The 22,101-nt window shown below is 38.0% G+C and overlaps 1 protein-coding gene across 2 annotated transcripts in view; it reads left to right on the forward strand.

The window, feature by feature from the left end:
• Positions 1–22,101, forward strand: part of Hltf (helicase like transcription factor) — a 59,461-nt gene that overhangs the window by 352 nt on the left and 37,008 nt on the right. For both annotated transcript variants that reach the window (XM_031376435.1, XM_031376434.1), the window contains exons 2-10: positions 1,259–1,448; positions 6,836–7,002; positions 7,747–7,880; positions 8,903–9,000; positions 10,965–11,039; positions 12,779–12,970; positions 13,890–13,985; positions 16,142–16,208; positions 17,609–17,702. In XM_031376435.1, coding sequence (XP_031232295.1) covers positions 1,259–1,448; positions 6,836–7,002; positions 7,747–7,880; positions 8,903–9,000; positions 10,965–11,039; positions 12,779–12,970; positions 13,890–13,985; positions 16,142–16,208; positions 17,609–17,702 — 1,113 coding nt within the window. The remainder of the gene's footprint in view (positions 1–1,258; positions 1,449–6,835; positions 7,003–7,746; positions 7,881–8,902; positions 9,001–10,964; positions 11,040–12,778; positions 12,971–13,889; positions 13,986–16,141; positions 16,209–17,608; positions 17,703–22,101) is intronic.

Raw genomic sequence — 22,101 nt, forward strand, 5'->3', positions numbered from 1 at the left:
TCTCTGTGTAGCCCTGGCTGTCCTGGAACTCACTCTGTAGACCAGGCTGGCCTGGAACACAGAAATCCTCCTGCCTCTGCCTCCCAAGTGCTGGGATTAAAGGCCTGCGCCACGCCACTGCAGTCTTCATGGCTTCTACGGGTCGCTTGCCCGATGTTGCTCGAGGAAGCATGGATGCATCGCCTCGGCTGATCCGAGAGCCGGCAGGCCGCAAGGACCTCGGGGAATCTGCGTCCAAGCACTGCGGGGGTCGGAAACGCCACCGGAAGTGAATTATTCACCATGGCTGTCCCTGTGCACGCTAGGCAGGGACAGCCCCACCCTGTGTGTTTGTCTCCTGGTCCTGTGCAAAAGAATACGAAAGCCCATTTGCGGAGGAGCTGGGAAGGGGGGAACTCGCAACAGCCTTGTGTGTTTTTAGGAGAATGACAGCTTCTAGGAGGCTTCCAGCCAACGCCATTTTTTCTTTTTCTTTTTAATCTACCGTGGTTTTCATGCCCATTCTTGGCAATAGTTATCCCTATCCTTTAAAAATAATAGGGTGATGTATGGGTAAAGGGGCTTCAGGTCAGCTCTCGATGATGTCACGGTTTAGATAACCCGATTTAAAATGTGTCCTGTTCAGAAGGAGTTAAAGCAGAGGATGCTGTGGATATATTTATGTCAAAAGTTAAAAACAAAAAAAAATATTTTCATAGCCGGCAGTGGTAGCACATGCCGTTAATCCCAGTATCTGAGAGGAAGAGGCAGGTGGATCTCTGAGTTTGAGGCCGGCCTGGTCTACTGAGCGAGTTCTAGGACAGCCAGCCAAGGCTACACAGAGAAACACAGTCTTAGAAAAGGAAAGAGAAGAGGGGAGAGGAGGGGGGAAAGAGAAAAGAGAAAGAAAATAAATCTTATAATGGTTATTTTGTTTTTTATAAATCCATCTCATCTTCATCGGTGGGCATTGAGAAAATTGACAGTTAATTGTAGCTTCAGACATCACATATATTTTAATGTAAATAGATAGTTTGCACCGGGGAAGCGGTTCCAGTATTTAACAGGCCAGATTTCTGATAACCTTCCCCACTGAATTCTTGATTAATGCAGGGAAATTGCCAAGAGACTGTTGCACATAGCATTTCATTTGCTAAAATGAAATATAAGGAAGCGATGAGCTTGAAAATACTACTGACTGTGTTCTTTGCGAAAAACTTAAATTCTGTGGTTTTAGTTGTTTGTTTTGTTTTTTGTTTTTTGTTTTGTTTTTAAATAGGGATCAGTCTGACCAGTATGGAGCCCATGAAAATATTCCAAGACTTTCATACCCAATTTTCTTTCCCCGATTTGAATTCCAAGACATTATCCCTCCAGATGAGTTACTAACTAGTGCTGAAGAGCTAGATTTGGTTTTATTTGGAACTATGAGAGGACAAGTTGTTGGACTGCGCTATTACACAGGAGTTGTAAGTAATTTTATTAGATAATAAAATTGTGGCATGTTTATGGTTTTAATAGTAAGTGATATTAAAAGGTGATATACATATAATTAATGTTTTACTTTGAATGAAAGGCTAATCATAAATACCTTTACCAACTTTGATTAATTTTTTACATTTCTACTGTGCTTACAGTATATAAACCACTTTTGCCCACACATTTGATCCTTGTGATTACTGAGGTACGCGATAAATTTTAAGAAATGACTTCAAATCCATCAGGCTTTACACTTAGGTTATCTATTTTTGTTATAAGAACAGTTCTTGCTCTTTCTTCTGTATTCCTGTTCTCTGAAATGAATGTATGTGTATGTGTGTGTGTGTGTGTGTGAGAGAGAAAAGCAGACAGATTGAGAATATATATCATTTTCTTTGGACAGTAATCCTTATTAGGGGCGTCTTTGTTATTTAGTAATATAATTCTAACGCTTTCTAATTTATCATGAGAAAATTTCAAACAAAGTGAGAGTTAAGATTCAGTGGTTAACATGTATTTTCTGTATTTGCTTTCTTTCTTTCTTTCTTTCTTTCTTTCTTTCTTTCTTTCTTTCTTTCTCTTTTTTTTTTGGTCCTGTAAAAACAAATACTTGTTGTATCACTTTACGATAGTATAGTTGAGTATGTATTTCTTTAAAATGCAGTTTGGGGGCTGAAGAGGTGACTCAGCAGTTAAGAACACTTGCTGCGTGTGCAGAGGGTTGGAGGTCTATTCTCTGCACTCTTGGCTGGCACAACAGCGGCTACAGCGCAGGTGCTCCCCTGCCCTCTTCTGGCATACATGACCCCTCCCCCAATACACACATGTATAGTTAAAAATAAAATACATCTTTAAAAAAAGCCCTATAGCTTTATATATATATATATATATATATATATATATATATACACACACACACACATACATACATATCTTGGTGTTTTGAGACAGGGTTTCTCTGTGTAGCCCTGGCTGTCCTGGACTCACTCTGTAGACCAGGCTGGCCTCGAACTCAGAAATCCTCCTGCCTCTGCCTCCCAAGTGCCAAGACTAAAGGCGTGCGCCACCACCGCCTGGCTATATTTCATTTTTTATTAGGGGAATTAACACACATACCTAATAAGCAATCAATAATTGGATTTTGTTGATTATTTAAAATGTCTTCAGTTAAGATCAAAATAGGGTATATTAGTTTGGCTGTTATGGGTTATCAGGGCTGTTCTAATTTCCTGTTACAAATGCGAATCATTTAAAAATAAGGTCTCTTTTGTAGAATCTTGTTGATTTCTTACTTTCCCCCCTTCCCTCATTTTTTTCATATTTCTATATTAAAGCTTATTAAAAGTTGTTTGTTTTTTTCCTGTCTTGGGAAGGGGTTTGAATTATAACTCCAGCCTAGGCTGGTCTGGAACTCACTAAGTAATCCAAGGTTGACCCTGAACTCAGTGGACTCATAGTGGTCCACTTACCTCAGCCTTCTGAGTACTTGATGGTTTCAGAACTTTTTTTTTAAGTCTAAGTATGATATTAGGAGATTCCTTGGAGGAATTCTATGTTTCCAGTTTGTCATTTTTTTTTTTTAAGCTAGAAGACCGTTTATTTTTTTTAATTAGATATTTTCTTTATTTACATTTCAAATATCCCCTCCTAACCCCCTCCGTCCCCTCCTACTCCCCCTGCTCACCAACCCACCCACTCCACTTCCTGGTTCTAGCATTCCCCTATACTGGGGCATGGAGCCTGCACAGAACTCCGTTTGTCATGTTTTTATTCTCTGTATTTTTTATGTTGGAATAACTCAAGTTGATTAGTAGTTGCATGATATGTAGTGTATAGGAGATTACTTAGGGAAGAACAATTGTTTTTTGAATTTTGGTGAATTCATAGTTTTCATTTGCTGCTTGACAGTTTGGCCAAATATGAAGTGGCTAAATATAAAGTGCTTGGTCCACATATTTTCTGTATATCCTAATGTTGTACAATATAATGCTACTGAAAATTTTGATGATAGTAGGATTTTCTGTCTTAAGTAAATTGGATTTTTTTTTTTTTTTTGCCTGATGATTAAAGGATATTATGGGGATTTTTAAAAAGTCTAATAGTTTCATTAAGGTAATTCTATAGATTTGTTTTCTCTTACTTCAGAAAAAAAATCTAAAATTATACTTTTAAATGTTTGTTTACTCCAAAGCCATTTCCTTTTTAGAAACTCCATACGTTCTATTTTCTTCCTCGAGGTTTCCCTGTTGCCTCTAATCTACCTGTCTGCTGTAAACTACCTATGTCTGCTATAATCTACCTATGTCTGCTGTAATCTACCTATGTCTCTAATCTACCTGTCTGCTGTAATCTACCTATGTCTCTAATCTACCTGTCTGCTATAATCTACCTATGTCTCTAATCTACCTATGTCTGCTATAATCTACCTATGTCTCTAATCTACCTATGTCTGCTGTAATCTACCTATGCCTCTAATCTACCTATGTCTGCTATAGCCTCCGAATCCTTTGTGCTTAATTTTCCTTTTTTCTCTTTTTTCCCCCCACATCATTTTTTTTTTTTTTTCTTTTTGGTTTTAAGAGACAGGGTTTCTCTGTGTAGCCCTGGCTGTCCTGGAACTCACTCTGTAGACCAGGCTGACCTCGAACTCAGATCCGCCTGGCTCTGCTTCCCAAGTGCTGGGATTAAAGGCATGCGCCACCACTGCCCGGCCACATCATTTTTTTTTTTTTTTTTTTTTTAACCATGCTTTTCAGATGTTCTGTTTACACTTGTGTTGATCGCAGTACTTAATATTTGCTCATGAAATATTTGTCTTTTAGTCATTTTTAGCAATCTGTCCATTCTTAATTGGCATCTATCCTCTGGTTCTTATATCCTTTTATGAGTTTTATTTCATATTTATGCTATTTCAAAATTTACATTGTTTTCTAAATTACATTTCTGTGAAGTGTTATATTATAGTTATTAATCTCAGAACAATCAGCTATATTGATCTTAGAATAATTTTTATACTAGTTAACTAATAAGAATGTATATAGATTACATGTTTAGTTCATTTTCCCACTATATAGTACTTGCAGGTATTATTTTCATTATTTTAAAACTAGATAAAATGCATTGAATTTTCATAAAGGTTTTATACTATAACTTACTTTATATATTCTATCATCTTTTCAATAAATGTACATATATAAATTGAAATCACATTAATAAAAATAAATCCAAACAGAAAATGGTTAGTTACTCCCATAACATTCACACCCTTGTTACACCCAGGGACACACCAGTCACTGCAGTTCACATGGCTTACAGCCAGCTGGATAACATTTACACCCTTGTTATACCCATGGACACACCGTGGTCACTGCAGTTCACATGGCTTACAGCTGCATAACATTTACACCCTTGTTATACCCACGGACACACCGTGGTCACTGTAGTTCACATGGCTCACAGCTGGATAACATTCACACCCTTGTTATACCCATGGACACACCAGTCACTGCAGTTCACATGGCTCGTGGCTGGATAACATTCACACCCTTGTTATACCCACGGACACACCGTGGTCACTGCAGTTCACATGGCTCACAGCTCGATAAGACTGTTGATGACACCTTTACCCACCTTCATAGCCCCTCCAGTACTATGGAAGCTACTCTGTAGGGACCAAGTCACCCTCGTTTCTCTGGGTCCTGTGGCCAATGTGTATGATGTGTTTACGATTGCCTTACCATCAAGTTCTTTTGGGCAGCCAAGAGCCAAGACAATATCTTATATTGTTTTGGGAATCTTTTGGACTACTGGTAGTGTCCCATACCTTGGCACTGAAGTTTTTGTTTGGAAACCTGTGGATTCTGGGTTTGGCATGGTCCCCCCATATAGTATAACTCTAATTAAACTCTTTTATATGGAAAGATACTACACAGACACACAAACATGCATACATACACACTGTATATACATACACATATGTATACGCACTGTATATATACACACATATGCATACAAACACTGTATATACACATATGCACACACACTGTATATACACACATGCATACATACACTGTATATACACACATGCATACACACTGTATATACACACATACATACACAGATACTGTATATACATACACATATGCATACACACATATGTAGTCATACACTGTATATACATACACACACATATAAATACACACATGATTTCTGCATTGCCTTTTTCATACAACCTTCATGATAATTCTCTCTCCCCAAATGTTCCTCTGCTCTAGCTTCTCATTCCTTTCCCACTTAAACCTCCACATTTTTTCTCTTAACATATCACCTGACTTCTTTCTCCTACCCTTAAGCCCCTCACTCCCCTCATTGTCCATTTCTTGTTTCCTGGACTGTAAGGCATATCAAATTCATTTTTTTTTAAATCTCTTTTTTTGGGGGGGGGGTTGGTTTTTTTCAAGACAGGATTTCTCTGTGTAGCCCTGGCTGTCCTGGAACTCACTCTGTAGACCAGGCTGGCCTTGCACTCAGAAATCCACCTGCCTCTGCCTCCCAAGTGCTGGGATTAAAGGCATGTGCCACCACCCCCCGGCCAAGGCATTCCAAATTAAACAAACAAATGTAGAGATTTGACACTAAGATCCTCATGATTGAGAACATGTGTTGTTTTTATCTCTAGGTCTGGGTTACTTAAGTATAATGTTTACCAGCTCCGTTGACCTGCACATTTTATTTTTCTTTATGTAAAATTCCATTGCATATGGTACCACATTTTCACTCCTTGTCAGTGGATGGACATACAGGCTGTTTCCATGTCCTAGCCACAGTGAATAGAGTGAATGTGAACTTGGATAAGCATGTGGCTCTGACTCAGCTATTCCTGTACATGTATATCTAAAGATTAACTATCTTGAAAAATATAGGGAGTATGAATGTTCATAGTAGATTTGATTTTCAGATCTTAATGGGTTATTAGCCTTCCTCATGAATATAAATTAGAAAAGCAGAGTAGAAGAATCATTGTAAAACATATTCCTTCATTTTTCTAGTTTTGGCTGGGACTGTGGCTCAGGCAGTAGATGCTTTGTAGTTGTTACCAAGCCTTGGGTTCAGTCCCTTGCACAGTAAAGAACTGAGAATGGCGGTGCATACCCGTAACCTCAGCACTGAGCAAGTAATGGAAGAAGGATTAACTTTGGCTGTGTATCTAACTTGAGGCCAGCCTTGGATACATGAGACTCTGTTCCAAACAAGCAAACAAAAAAGGAAGGAAAACTAACAATAATGCATGAATGGAAATTCTAGAAACAGTACAACTAAGTCAAGCTATTACTGTTCATATTTATGTTTTTTGCTATCTGTTCCTTATTTTTACCAGGTAAATAACAATGAAATGGTTGCTTTACAACGAGAGCCTAGTAATCCCTATGATAAGAATGCTATTAAAGTAAATAATGTGAATGGAAATCAGGTTGGCCATTTGAAGAGAGAGATTGCAGCTCCCTTGGCCTATATCATGGACAACAAATTGGCACAAGTGGAAGGGTAATGTGCTTTTAGAGTTTAATTGTTGTCTTTTTAGTTGTCTTTGAATATGTTAGTACTTTTGGAGTCTCTGGAAATGTCATGGCCCATCATATTACTGTACTTTAGAGATGTTCAATTCTCTGCCTTTTCTATCCAGCAATAGCTGTCTGTCCTCTGTCATTCTCTTTACGTTATAACCATGGAGAAAAAAAAGTTTTTTTTCTCCCACTTGGGTTTTACATATTAGGAAGTATATCCTGTCTCTCTTTTTTTTTTTTTTCGAGAAAGGGTTTCTCTGTGTAGCCTTGGCTGTCCTGGAACTCACTCTGTAGACCAGGCTGGCCTCGAACTCAGAAATCCACCTGCCTCTGCCTCCCAAGTGCTGGGATTAAAGGCCTGTGCCACCACTGCCCAGCATATCCTGTCTCTTGCTATTGTACCTAGCTTAACTCATAGTGACCTTCTAGTCTCAAACTCCTGAGTGCTGACATGACAGGCACACATTCCAGCAGGCATTTCATGATGGTGGGCTCCTGGAAGTACAAGCTGGCTTTGAACTCCAAATCCTTCTTAGCCTCCTATGTTCTGTGATTAGAGGTGTGCCCCATCATGAGTATTTGTTTTATTTCCTTTTCAGTTTTTAAAATTTGCTTAAATAATCCCTTCTTGTTTTCCTTTTTTGTGTTTAGTGGTATATTTAACATTCAGAATTAGTAGAAAAATAACTTTCAATTTCTCATTTTTTCCCCCTTCCTACAATAGTGTAGTTCCTATTGCTTCAGGTAATACTTTTACCATGCCTCTTCATCTGACCTTCTGGGGAAAAGAAGAAAATAGAAAAGTGGTTTTAGATCAGTTGAAGAAACATGGATTTAAATTGGATCCCACACCAAAAAGTAAGTTTGATATTGTAAGATGCAGGGCTTATAAAGTACTTAGTCTCTGTGAGTTTGCAAATTGCTCCAAGTTATAACTTTTTTTTTGGTAATCTTTTGAAGAAATTGCTTTCTTTTTCTTTTATATTTCTATTGAAATACAGTAATTTATCATGTAACAACAGGGCAGATTCTGTATTGTTGATTTTGTCATCGTGTAACCGTTGTAGACTCTTAAACAAAATAAAATAGTTAATCTTATGGGCCCACCATTAAATGTCCAAATATAAAACTGCATGTTTGTATTTATAGAATCATTCACACATTAAAAATATACAAGGAGGGTCAATAACTCCTCACTTAAAACATTTGTTTTAATAACTTTTAGACAAGGAGAATTGATCGGTAAAAAATGAAAAATAATTTGATGTTTGGTTAGAACTTATTTAAATAATATGTGATTATTTCAGTAATATTTTTTTTCTTCCCTTTGGGAATGATTTAGTAGTTAGCTTTAAAAAAATTTTTTTAGGGGTTAGAGAGATGGCTCAGCTGGTAAGAGCACTGACTGCTCTTCTGAAGGTCCTGAGTTCAAATTTCCAGCAACCACATGGTGGCTCCCAACCACCCGTAATGAGATCTGACGCCCTCTTCTGGTGCGTCTGAAGACAGCTATAGTGTACTTATATATAATAAACACATTGGGCCTGAGCCAGCGGGGGCCTACCAATTCCCAACAACCAGATGAAGGCTCCCAACCATCTGTTCATTTACATGTACTCATATACATGAAATAAATACATCTTTTTAAAAAAGTTCTTTTTAGGTCTAAGGAAATGGCTCAGTGTTAAATAATACATTATGTTTTGTTTCATTTTTAATATTCATTGCAGTACTGGGAAGTGTCCCTGCTAGGCAAGTATTCTGCACTGAGGTACACAGCCAGGTCTGAGAAGTTTAATACTGTTTGGTATTTTAGTTTATTCCTGCTGCTTAATTTTGTTTTACTTGGTTACTTTGTTTCTTCTGTTTGGAAATGATAGCTTTAGGATCGAGTTGGGAGAATGCGTGGGGCTCCGGAAGAGCCGGACCAAGCTATAGCAGGCCGGCTCATGTTGCAGTACAGATGACAACTGAACAGGTAAGCTTTTTGTGGTTGATTGCTTTTGTCTTGAGTCGAGGTCTCATGCAGGCTTATGTCAGAAATCACTATCTAACTGAGCTTGGCCTTGAACTCCTGGTCTTCCTGCCTCTGCCTCTCGAATACTGGAATCACAAATGTTTGTCACCTCTGCTGCCTCAGATATCCTTTTATTTTGTACTATAATGTAGATTTTTAATGATAATGGTTGCTGTTTAAAAGAATAGGTTAAACCTCTGTGCTGGTATTAGTAATCTTTAGGTATATTATTAAAATTATAATGAAAATTATTATATAACAAATAGAATGTAGATATTTGCAAACATAACCTGAAAAGACAGTGATAAGGAATATATTCATTCCCTTGAATTCTGGAACCATCCAGTCTCTTATAGAAAATGACATAGTTTTTGTATAGACTCAGTGCACATGCTATGTATTTTAAACAGTTTCTAAATTAATTATCTGCCATAATTTACATTGTAAATCTGCTATAAGTATAAAAGATAAATATAGTAGTTATACCATATTGGTTACAGAATAATGACAAAGGAAATGTATATATACAGATTCAGTATATACATAACTTGGTGTGACTGTTGTTTAGCTAGATCTATGAAAAGGAAGTTAGATTCACATATACACAACTATACATTCATAAAATGTATATGACTATATATGTAATATTTTTTTGATTGAAACTTTTAGAATGCCCAAAGTTGTGATGAAAAAACACTAGAATGTGAAAATTATTCTTTTTTCAATAAGATTGCAAATACAATCTTAAAAAAGCTTAACTTAAAAATTTTGATGTATTCTACTTTTTTGCCTGATTTGAAATTTAGTATGTTTTTAAACTAAGTTATTCTGAAAAAAATTTATAAAGTGTAAGTTAATGTTAATATAGATTATTTAGGCAGTAATATTAAAACATTTTTAAGAGTGTGTATCCACTAATGGTTTTCAACACTAACATTAAACCATTTTATATCCGTTTATCCATTAGTGATATTCTTTTTGTTTCCCATTTAGTTTTTCCTCAATGTTCGAAGGGCATGAGCCTGTGCTTTGTGGGCAAACTATAGGCCACCTCTGTTAAGATATCTTCTAGATGGCTGCTACGTGTTCATAGGCTAACTTAAAAAAATGATAAGACATGCAATGTAAGTTGCTTTAAAACTGAACTAGATTGGGCTGGAGAGATGGCTCAGTGGTTAAGAGCACTGCTGACTGCTCTTCCAGAGGTCCTGAGCTCAATTCCCAGTAACCACATGGTGGCTCACAACCATTTATAATGGGATCTGATGCCCTCTTCTGCTGTGTCTGAAAAGAGCAACAGTGTACTCTCACATATAAAGACAAACAAAAAACAAACAAAATACTCCCCCCCAAATAACTGAACTAGATCAGTTTTAATGGTCAGCTAAATTAGTGTAATAATGAAATTGTGCTATTAGCTTTACATTTTATAGAACATAGCAAGTTAGAAGTATCTAGTAAGTCTCCCAAAATAGACTCAATGCTAAAAGAATAACAGAATTTTAGAGGCAGAAAGAACTTTGGCCGTTTAGTTTATTTCATGTTCTTGATTTTATGAAGGTAAGACACAGCCCATGTCCATACCTAAACATGCAGAATCACTTGTGACTGGCGTCTTAGAGCTTCACCATTGTCCTTTCAGAAGCATTAGGACTGGGCCTTGTAAATGTGGGACCAGTGTTTTCTCTGCAGGCTGCATCCTTGCTCCGTTATAATGCTTGTGTATGCTCATATAAAGTGAGTGCATTTACTTCTATAGAAAAATTACCTTATACTGTTTTCAGTGGGTAGTGCACTATCTCAGATACTTATTTCATGAACCTCTGAGCATTTGACTTGTTCAATGAAATGATTTGAAATCTATAAACTACATACTATTTATACTTTAATAGTTTTGTTCAGCATTTATTATTTTTTAACTGCAGCTCAAAACGGAGTTTGACAAATTATTTGAAGATTTAAAAGAAGATGATAAAACTATTGAAATGGAGCCAGCTAAGGTACTGAACTTGTATATTTAAATAAATTATTGCTGTATGTGTTATATAAAGTTTTTTTCTTTTTTTTTTTTAAGATTTCTTTATTTTATGTATATGGGTACACTGTAGCTGTCTTCAGACACACCAGAAGAGGGCATCATATCCCATTACAGATGGTTGTGAGCCACCATGTGGTTGCTGGGAATTGAACTTGGAACCTCTGGAAGGACAGTAGGTGTTCTTAACCGCTGAGCCATCTCTCCAGCCCTGTATAAAGTTTTATAATGACATTTCTTTTTTTCTTTTTTTCCTTTTTTTTGGTTTTTTCAAGACAGGGTTTCTTCTTTTCAAGTATGCAGTATACTCTGAGTGTGACCCTATTCACACCTCATTACCTTCTCCTTTCTTCCCAGGGTATTTCATGGAAGTCTCCCTTCTGTTCTCATGTCATATATATTTGTTGTATGTATATATGATATTTACACACACACACACACACACAGAGTTCTTTTTTTGTTTGTTAGTTTTGTTTTTTTCTAGACGGGGTTTCTGTGTAGTCTTGACTGTCCTGGAACTCTGTAGACCAGGCTGGCCTCGAACTCAGAAATCCACTTGCCTCTGCCTCCCAAGTGCTGGGATTAAAGGCGTGCACTACCACAGCCCAGCCAGAGTTCTTAATATGAGAGAAAATATGTAATGTAGGTCTGGCTTTCTTTCTAGGCCTGGCCTTTTCCATAAAATAATGACCAAATTCCATCTATTTTTCTGTAAGACATGATTTTGGCTAAATAAGTAATATGGCTGAATAAAACTCTACTCTGTATATACTGCCTCTTTTTCCCCTATTAATTTATTGATGGCACTAGGCTGATTGTAAGATGTATTTATTAATTTATATGAGTACACTGTACCTATCTTCAGACATACCAGAAGAAGGCATCGGATCCAATTACAGATGGTTGTGAGCCACCATGTGGTTGCTGGAAATTGAACTCAGGACCTCTGGAAGAATAGTGTTCTTAAACCGCTGAGCCAATTCTCCAATCCTAGCTATCTGTGTTTTGTTTTTTGAGAAATGTCTGTTTTCATTTACTCATTTGCTGAGAGACAAGTACTTTCAGAAAATGATTCTAGAAACTCAAGAAATCATTCCTGGAACTGACCAGTGGTGTTGCATAAAATTAGAAAGCTTCTGCATGGAAAAAGGAAGGAGTTAGTGGACGGCAGAGATAGTTTAGAACGTTGGGGAAATCTCTGCCAGCTCCATGTGTGTCTGTTGATATGTAGAAAATTTAAAGAACTCAAATAATCGTCTCCGCCTGGACCAGCAAGAAAGACGCCACCCACGAGCTCTTCTTTTAGCAGTTTATTCAGGAACCTTGAACAGTCTTCAGCACCAAGGACAATGCCCTCGGCCATTGAGTACTCCCAAGTTTAGCCAATCCCAATGGGCCACATGGCAAAAGCGGATAGGTCACCAAATGCGGAAGCAACCAAGGGCAGCAAGCTTAGCCAAATGAGGGCTTGTTTACGAGACAGCTCGCTCTCGGGATGGCGGAAGCCAGCTCTGTTTCAGGGCGCGCTCAAGTGGCTCTCCACACTCAAAGATATAAACCAATGTTTAAAATGTAAAGCTTCAGCATTATTAAGTGCCTTGGTAATTTATACATTTCCCACGGTAAGAAGATAACTCTTTCAGGTTCTGCTTATGAAAAGGGGAAAGACTGACTGTATTTCTCTTTATGATGTTATATTTGTAGGCTATTGAAACACCGCTGCTTCCGCACCAAAAACAAGCTCTAGCTTGGATGGTTGCACGAGAGAACAGCAAAGAACTTCCACCATTCTGGGAACAGCGCAGTGACTTATACTATAATACAATAACAAATTTTTCTGTGAAGGAACGACCAGAAAGTATTCATGGAGGAATTTTAGCTGATGATATGGGTTTGGTAATCTTTTTTTCTATAGTTAGAAAAATCTTTCCAGTAAAACTAGTGTATGAGTGTGTGTGTGTGTGTGTGTATGCATGTAAACAAAAATTACTGAAAAAAGAGGCCATGAATTAGAAGAGCAAGAAAGGATTTTTGGGAGGGTTTGGAGGGAGTGACCGTGCCTGAGGACTGTTACTGAGATTCTTCTCTGCCTCCATACATATATACATTCACATATCTACTCACACACACACAAACACACACACACACACACATACACACACACACACACACACACACACACACACATACACACACATACACACACACATACACACACATTCACACACATTCACATACGCACACATACACACATACACACGCACACATACACACACACATACACACGCACACATACACACACACATACACACACACATACACATACACACATACACATACACACACACATAGACACACACACAAATTTTGATCTTATGTTCTCCTGAAAGGGTATAAAAGGACCAGACTTTGGGGATTGCTTTAAATTTGCTAGATTTAGTTCTGTATTGCTGTGAATCTTATTATTGAAAATAATGAAAATATCTTCATATACATGTTAGAATTTCTAATTATTTTAAACTAGCTATGAGGTTCATAGGGTGTTAGTCCTTCCATAAAATGACAGTTTTCCATGATGTTTGTAATAAGTCATTTAGTAACTTATAATAAGGTATAAGAAAGTTTTTTCTTAACTAAATGAACTACATACTTTTCATTAATAACTACATTATTTAACAACCATGCATGCTGTGGATTTGACTGATACTTTTATGTTTTTATGTTTTATGTGTTTTATGTTTTTAGAATACGTTTTGAAATGTTTTCTATATGGGTTTTAGATTCTGACCATTTGTCTTTTAAAAATATTTTAAAGGGCAAAACTCTTACTGCCATTGCTGTAATTCTTACCAACTTTGATGACGGCAGGCCTCTTCTCAGTAAGAGAGACGAGAAGACTCATTCGGGAAGTGTAAGTAGGGGTGTGTCCTGTGAAGGCCGTTTCACTCTCTGTACAACTGTGCATCTCATTAAAAGCGGGTGACAATTACCTAAGAAGAACTGATCTTTTTGAGACATGATCAGTGTTTTTAACCAGAATTTATATTTGCTTATAAAAGTGTAAGTACCAATTTCTGTGGTGGTAGATGTCTTTAATCCCAGTACTCAAGAGACTGAATTGGGTGGATAGCTGAGTTCAGAGGTCAGTCTGACCTACATAGTGAGTGTCAGGCCAGTCAGGGCTATATAGTAAGAGCCTATTTCAGAAGGACAACAACAAGAATAAACAAATGAAAAAACCCAGAAGACGAAGACACACACACACACACACGCACACACACGCACACGCACACACACACACAAAGGGTGTAAGTGCCATGTCTATCTTAGTTACGGTTCTATTGCTGTGAAGAGCACCATGAGTATTATCATCATAGTGGGGAACATGGTAATAGGCAGGCAGGCTGGAGAGCTGAGAGCTGGAAGAGAGGGAGGGAAGGAGGGGAGGAGGGAAGAAGATGGGGAGGAGAGCAAAAATGAGTCCTTTGACCTGCTTATTGAGATTTTTTTAAAAAAAATATTTTACTTTTATTGAGAGTTTAACCTACAAGAATCTCAGATTTTATTTATTTATTTATTTGTTTTGCTAAAAATACAATACTATTGCTATATCTTGCCAGCTTTGGGAATTCCAGAAAAAAGAGTAATGGCAATAGCAGCCTAATGGTAGATACATTATTTACTGAATAGGGAATCTTGGTTTGAAAATTTGGTGTGGATTTTTTTTACTCTAGTATAAATATCATTAATTTTTCACAGTAACATAATTGAGAGGTTTCATTTGTATATATTCATTTGGAAAGATAAAGAACAATTAATTTTTAATTTTTTTAGTGTAGTGAAAGAGTATATTCATTGCTGTTTCCTAATATTTTAAGCAATTGTCTATGCATAATTAGAAAGCTAAGTAGGATAGAGATAGTTCTTGTTTTTTTAAATATTTACCATGTTTAATTTTTTTTTTTTATGCAAGATCCTTATACCTCCCTACCCACCCAACTTCATGTTCTGTCTCTCTAAACAAACAAAAACATAAAGAGGGGTGGGTATGGGGCTGTGCAAGGAAAAAAGAAACCTGAAAAGAAAAAGATGCCTGAACAAAACTGTGAAAAAAAGGCACATAAAAAACGTGGAGTCCATTTTGTGTTGGCCAGCTCTTTCTGAGCACGAGGTCTAACCTGCTGTGTGCTTTCTATACCCAGTGTCACTTCATTGGAGAAAACTGTTTTTTTTTTTTCCCTCCTAACAAATGTCAGTTGCGAATAGTTTCTCGTTAGGTCTTGGGTGTTCTGTCATAGTCTCTCTGAGTTCATATGTGCTTCAGTCCTGTTATCTCTGGAAAATGCTGTCTTCTTGGAATCATTCTTTGAGTCAGATTGTCCTGTTTATTTTTCCAAGTAGATCCTAAGCCTTGAGGGGAGAGGTTTGATAAAGACATCTCCTTTGGAGCTGAGTCACTTTCTGTAGTTTTTATTTGTTTATGCCCATTTTATCACCATCTTCTGCAGGAAGAAGCCTCTCTGATGGGAACTGAGCAGTCGATCTCTGGCTATAAAAATGTCACTAAGAATTGTTTCATTGCTGTGTTCATTTAGCATAAGCAGTAGTTTTTCCTCTAGGTCCGTGACCTATCTGATAGGTTCTGGGCCACTTTAGCACTGCCAGTTATGGGTTCTGTGTCATGGAGTGGGTCTTAAATCCAATCTTAACTAGTAGTTGGTCACTCTAATAACACTTGTGCCATCCTTATACTCGTGTGTCTTGCGAGCCTGTCCTTTTTGTAGATTGCAGGGTTCATAGCTGGATGATAGTGATGATTTCCTTAGACTTTCAAGCTCCAAGAACACTGATCATTAGGAGATTTTCATTTTTGAGATACCATTGAAAAAAATTTAAATCAGTTTGTATATTTTTTTACACTTTTACCTCCTATCTATCTCACTACTACTCCAAAATCTGGTAGCATTTTAAAGTAGTCCTCATTATGTAAAGTAAAGCAGTATAAAACAAGATCTCTCTTAACATCATAAACTGATATCCCATGGTCGAAAATGTCCTTTTACATAGGAATACAAGGATGAGACCATCAAACTCAGTGGAAGTAATATGAACATGAAGGCAGACGGATACTCAGGTGAGTGTTAATTATGAACATGGTGTGACCACTTTATGGATGATTTTATTACCTCACATAATTCTGTTTTGGGTTTTGTGATATGCATAATTTTAGGTTTGCTTCTTAAAAAAAACCTCCTGAAGATTGGTAATCAGGAAAGGTTTCATTAAAATAGTTGGATTGATTATTAGTATACAAGAAAAATTAGGGGAAAATGTTTTTTTTTTTGAGAGAGAAAAAATTCCTGTAAAGAACAGTTTAAAGAAAGAAAATAATGTTCTGCTTTAGAACTTCATTTTATTTATAATGCAATATGCTTAGTTAAAAATAAAGAAAGCTAAAAAATAAATTAGAACCAATTCTGAAGTCAGAGGAGGGAAAGAGACCTGTGATTTTAGGAGTCATGAGACTTTTTTTTTTTTTATGATTTTGTTTTGCTTTTTTGTTTTTTTTTTTTCAAGACAGGGTTTCTCTGTATAGCCTTGGCTGTCCTGGAACTCACTCTGTAGACCAGGCTGGCCTCGAACTCAGAAATCCACCTGCCTCTGCCTCCCAAGTGCTGGGATTAAAGGCATGAGCCACCACTGCCCGGCTAGGAGTCATGAGTTTTATACTTTAATTTCTCAGCCAAGTTGAAGCAAAGAAAGGCTGAAAATACCACAGATGGGTGGGTAAAGAGCTGGTGGTAACTGCTCTGTAAGCCTGGGTAGCACTGAAGGGCCAAAAACACTCTCAGTGGGTAGAACTGAGGGCAGCTGGCTGCTGCTGTTAGTGTAGGAAGATATTTGGATATAGGGGTAAGAGTATGAAGATTCAAGAAAAACTGTGTAAGTTAGCATTCTTAAAGTGGAAGGAATACATAAACAAGTGGGTGGAGGGGGGCAGGTAGGAAAGTTGGCTATAGTTGATAATGCATCCAATTTTAATTGCAAATATTAATAAAGTTCTCTACGAACTAAAATTAGTTTGAATTTAGGCCAACAGTAGTGTATTGTAGAGCCTGGGAAGACTAAACAGTAGTAAGGAAAGTTGCTAATTGACAATTAATCAATTAATATTTGGAAATACAGATTTATAAACTACCTATTACTGTCTCTTTCTCTTTCTCTCTCTCTCCCTTTCCCCCCCCCCCTCTCTCTCTTTCTCTCTCTCTCTCTCTCTCTCTCTGTGTGTGTTTGACACAGAAGTAAATTCAGCCTCTATGTTGGCCAGTAACCATGGGGCATAGAAAACTGAAGGTTCTTCCCAATGGAAAAATGCTAGGTTAGGAGAAATGTGGAAAGAGTTCTTTGGGGCTTCGAAGGAGTGAAGTTAGTAAAGTTCAGGGCTGGCTATGGAAAAATCTAATCTTTTATAGAGATGTTGCTATTTTAAGACAATTTGATAATTCTGTGTTGTTTTTTTTTTTTTTTAAATAGAGCCATCCACATGCAGTGAAGAACCCAGTATTTCAGATATTCCGGAGAACAGCAACTGTATTATGTCAGAATTGTCTAGTGTCTGCCCTAAAAGGTAAAGTGTTGAGGTTTAACTACACGACATGTTTGCTTACACTCTTCTGTTTCCTTGTAAGAGGAAGCGATGAGTACTGTATTTCAGTTACTTCAAATACTTTTGTTTTTTGTTTTTTTGAGACAGGGTTTCTCTGTGTAGTCCTGGCTGTCCTGGAACTCACTCTGTAGACCAGACTGGCCTCGAACTCAGAAATCCACCTGCCTTTGCCTCGCAAGTGCTGGGATTGAAGGCATGTGCCACTACTGCCCGGCTCAAATATATTTTTAATTGCATATTGCTAAATCACAATGACAGTTCTCATAAATGAAAGGTAATATTGCTCTATAGAAAAGGAATTTATTCCTAAATTATGCTGCTTGTCTTCCCTTATTTTTTATTTTAAAGGTAAAAGTAGTAAAAAATCTGTAAAATATGTGATTTATTAGTTTTTTTTAAAGATTTATTTATTTATTTTATGTGTATGAGTACACTGTAGCTGTACAGATGGCCGTGAGCCATCATGTGGCTAATGGGAATTGAACTCCAGACGGCCCCGCTCACTCTGGCCCTGCTCACTCCAGCCTATTCACTCTGGCGAAATACACTGTAGCTGTCTTCAGACACACCACAAGAAGGCATCAGATCTCATTATGGGTGGTTGTGAGCCACCATGTGATTGCTGGGATTTGAACTCAGGACCTTACCCGCTGAGCCATCTCACCAGCACTTGTTTATATTTTTGAGACAGGGTTTTTCTGTGTAGCCCTAACTGTCCTGGAAGATGCTATGTAGGCCAGGCTGACCTTGAACTAAGAAATCTGCTGCCTGCCTCTGCTTCCCAAGTGCTGAGATTAAAGGCATGTGCCATTACCGGTCCCAATTTCCTTCTTGTGTAAATGCTAAATCTTAAAGCTGAACTAGTCATAAGCCTGTACAGTATAGCACTATTAGATAGAACAGATTCAAATAAAAGGAAATGGATTATGTACGAGGAAAATTTGGACAAGCAGAAGCCAGTTGAGTGTGTTATAGCCAATACAGATACACTTACTCTTCAAATAGTAAAATTTTTAGGACTTTTGGCGTACTATCACATTTGTGCTACACAGTGGGTTATATTTTTATTCCCATTTTCCAAGTGAGGAAACAGAGCTAGTTTGGTGATTTGCCTAACATTATATCAAGTTACTAGTAGAATGAGGATTTGAATCTTATTCTAATTCCAAAGTCCAGTGTTCTTGAACACTAACTATATAGAATTTATGAAATAACCATAATTTCCCATTTCTTTATAAGGTTCGGGTGTTTGTTTCTCTTATTACTCAATTTTCAAAGGCTCTGTCAAGACTTTTCTCTAATTGGGGTGTATTGTATGCACTGGTGGGTTTTATAAAGACAGTGTTTTTCAGTGCTGGATACTTAGACCGCCTCTATCCTCCACACCCTGTTGTCCATCTTCCTCTCCTTCCTCTCTCTGCTTTCCCCACCTTACTCCAATCTCCTTTCTGCCAATATCCCTTTGCTTTGACATTATATAAATCTGTGTGGAGAATATTGACGTATATATGGCTATATGTATCTTTGTACAGTCTAAGATCCACAAAGTAAGAGAACATTTGTTTACTTTTCTGAGTCTGGCTTTAACCCGGTTATCTGACTATTTTTGTGGTCTGTAGCACTTTCCTGTCTGCCCCTCCTTAGTCTTCTGGTGTAGTTCCTGTTTTCCTACAACCTTACATGGCTAATCTTTCACGTGTGTAAGAGCCTTTCACATATCTGCCATAGGTTGGCTTAGTATCGTTAATTCCCTTGGTTTATGTTCATCATGAGAAGGTCCTCAATTAGTAAGAATAGCTTTCCTGGACATAGTAATCTAAGCTGGCAGTTCCTGGCTTTCAGAACTTGAAAATACAGTTTCCTGCCTTCTTGTCTTATAGAGTGTTTGCTCGTAAGTCTGTCATTCTGACGGATCTGCTTTTATCTGTGACTTGTAGTTCTCTCTTGCAGCTTTCATTATTCCAGGGTCTCTGCACTCAGTCATTTAACTGCAGCATGACAAGATGTTCCTTCCTCTTCTGTGCTACTCTAACTGTCTTCTCCTTTGGAAGGCTGTTTTCCCTGTGGAGTTGGGGACATTTCTGTTAGGATTTTATTTTATTTCCATGCCTTAAAAATGAATTTGTTTTGTCTTTTTTCATAATGTGTAGATATGGTCTTTTCATGGTATATCATACACCTTGTGTATTCTATTTCATTCTTACTATTTTTTTTTCCGTTCATTTTCTGAATGTTCTGATTGGTCTATTTGTTCTAAAGCTCTTATACTCTGTCTTCACAAGATCTGCCGGAGGGGCTTTCCAGCAAGCTTTTGATTTGATTTATTGAAGTTTTTATTTGGGTTGACACCCATTGAATTCTTTCATGCTCTGTTTCGACTTGATTTCCTTCTGCTGTTTATAGTCTCTTCGCACTGATTTGGAAGCTTTTTCACGTTGCCTTTAATTTCATTGAATGTTTTTGTTTCATTGATTTTGTTTCTTGTTTTGTTTTTTTAATTTATTATTTTATTTATTTATAATCCAGCCATTGTTCGCCCCTTTCCTTTCCCCCCTCCCACAGTTCCTCATCCCATTCCTCCTCCCCCTTGTCTCTGAGAAAATGCTCCTTCCCTTCTAGGCCTCCCCCCTCCCTGAGGCCTCATGTCTTTCAAGGATTAGGCACTTCTCCTAGACCAAGCAGCCCTCTGCTATATATGTGTTGGGGAGTGGGGGAAGGTTAGGGGAGTAGGGGTTACAGGAAGCTTGGACCAGCCCTTGGTATGATACTCCCTGGTTGGTGGCTCAGTGTCTGGGAGCTCCCAGGGGTCGCGGTTAGTTGAGACTGTTGGTCTTCCTATGGGGTCGCCCACCTCTTCAGCTCCTTCCATCCTTCCCCTGATTCAACCCCTACTTTGATGCAGCCCAGTGGTTGGGTTTAAGAATCTACTGGTTGGGTCTGTAGGCACACCATAGCATTAGTAAGAGTGTCAGGCCTTGGTCAGGCCATGAGATGGATTCCTGCCTGGTCACTGGACTGCCTTTCTCATTTTTGTCCCCATAGTTCGTTTAAATAGGAATACTTCTGGGTCAGAAATTTTGACCATGGTATGGCAACCCTTCCACTTGAGGCCCTGTCTCTCTTTGGGTTCCCTCTGCCCACTGTTGGGCATTTTATCTAAGGTCCCTCCCATTGAGTCCTGAGAGTCTCTCACCTCCCAGGTCTCTGATACTTTCTAGAGGGTGCCCCCCACTTCACTGAATGTTTTTTATAGTCATTCTTTTGCGTGTTTTGTCTTAGAGGTCATTCTAACTCCCTTTCATTGGAACCCATTGCTATGGAGTTGATAATATTTGAAGATATCTTTCTTTGATTGTTTGCATTTCTGCATAGAACTTGGCTTGATCCTATTCTTTCAATTGAAGTATTTGCAGTGGTCGAGTAGGACAGTTGGATTAAGCTGTGGAAGGTCTTTTGTTTGTTTGTTTATTATTTTTGACCATTTTTCCCACCAAGCTTTTGCTCAGGAAGCAGCTACTGTCTTCATCATTACTCTTAGGCTAGAATACAAACTATAGATGTATTCTCAACTGGGGATATGTTCACAGTGAGAATATAGCAATAGCAGTAAAAAATAACCCCTTTGCAGAATAGAGGAACAAGGATACATTGTAAACTAAGATATTAGTTACTTAGAGTGGGAATGAAAAATAATCTTCTGAGTGAGGCTGGTGATTAACATAGAAGAGTGAACAATAAAGGGAGAGGAGATGGGGTAGCTTCAATTAAAGTAGGAATGAAAACAGAAAGGCTGAAGGAAGCACACACAGTTCAAACAATCCCAGGGGTCAGGCTGACAGGGCAGTTCACCAGCCTTGAGCCAGCTGTGCCCACGGGGGCCTCTCTCTTCATTGTGTCTGACAGGGCGGTTCACCAGCCTTGAGCCAGCTGTGCCCCCGGGGGCCTCTCTCTTCATTGTTGCTGCTGCTGCTCTCCACACTACTTCTTTCTTCTTCATTTTCCCTTTCTTTCTTATGTGTATATATTTGTTCACTTTTCTATGTATCTACTTGTGTATGTTATAGGTATGTGCGTGCGTGCGTGCGTGTGTGTGTGTGTGTGTGTGTGTGTGTGTGTGTGTGTATGTGTGTGTCTGAGAGAGAGAGAGAGAGAGAGAGAGAGAGAGTATGAATAGAGGCCAGAAATCAATGCTCTCATTCTTAACTACTGTAATTAGTCATTGACAATTTCATACATACATATATGTATGTATGAAAATTACATTCTCTCCAGCCAGGCTGTGGTGGCGCACACCTTTAATCCCAGCACTTGGAAGGCAGAGGCAGGCTGATTTCTGAGTTCGAGGCCAGCCTGGTCTACA

This window comes from Mastomys coucha, unplaced genomic scaffold, assembly GCF_008632895.1.
Source record: "Mastomys coucha isolate ucsf_1 unplaced genomic scaffold, UCSF_Mcou_1 pScaffold17, whole genome shotgun sequence".
NCBI lineage: Eukaryota > Metazoa > Chordata > Mammalia > Rodentia > Muridae > Mastomys > Mastomys coucha.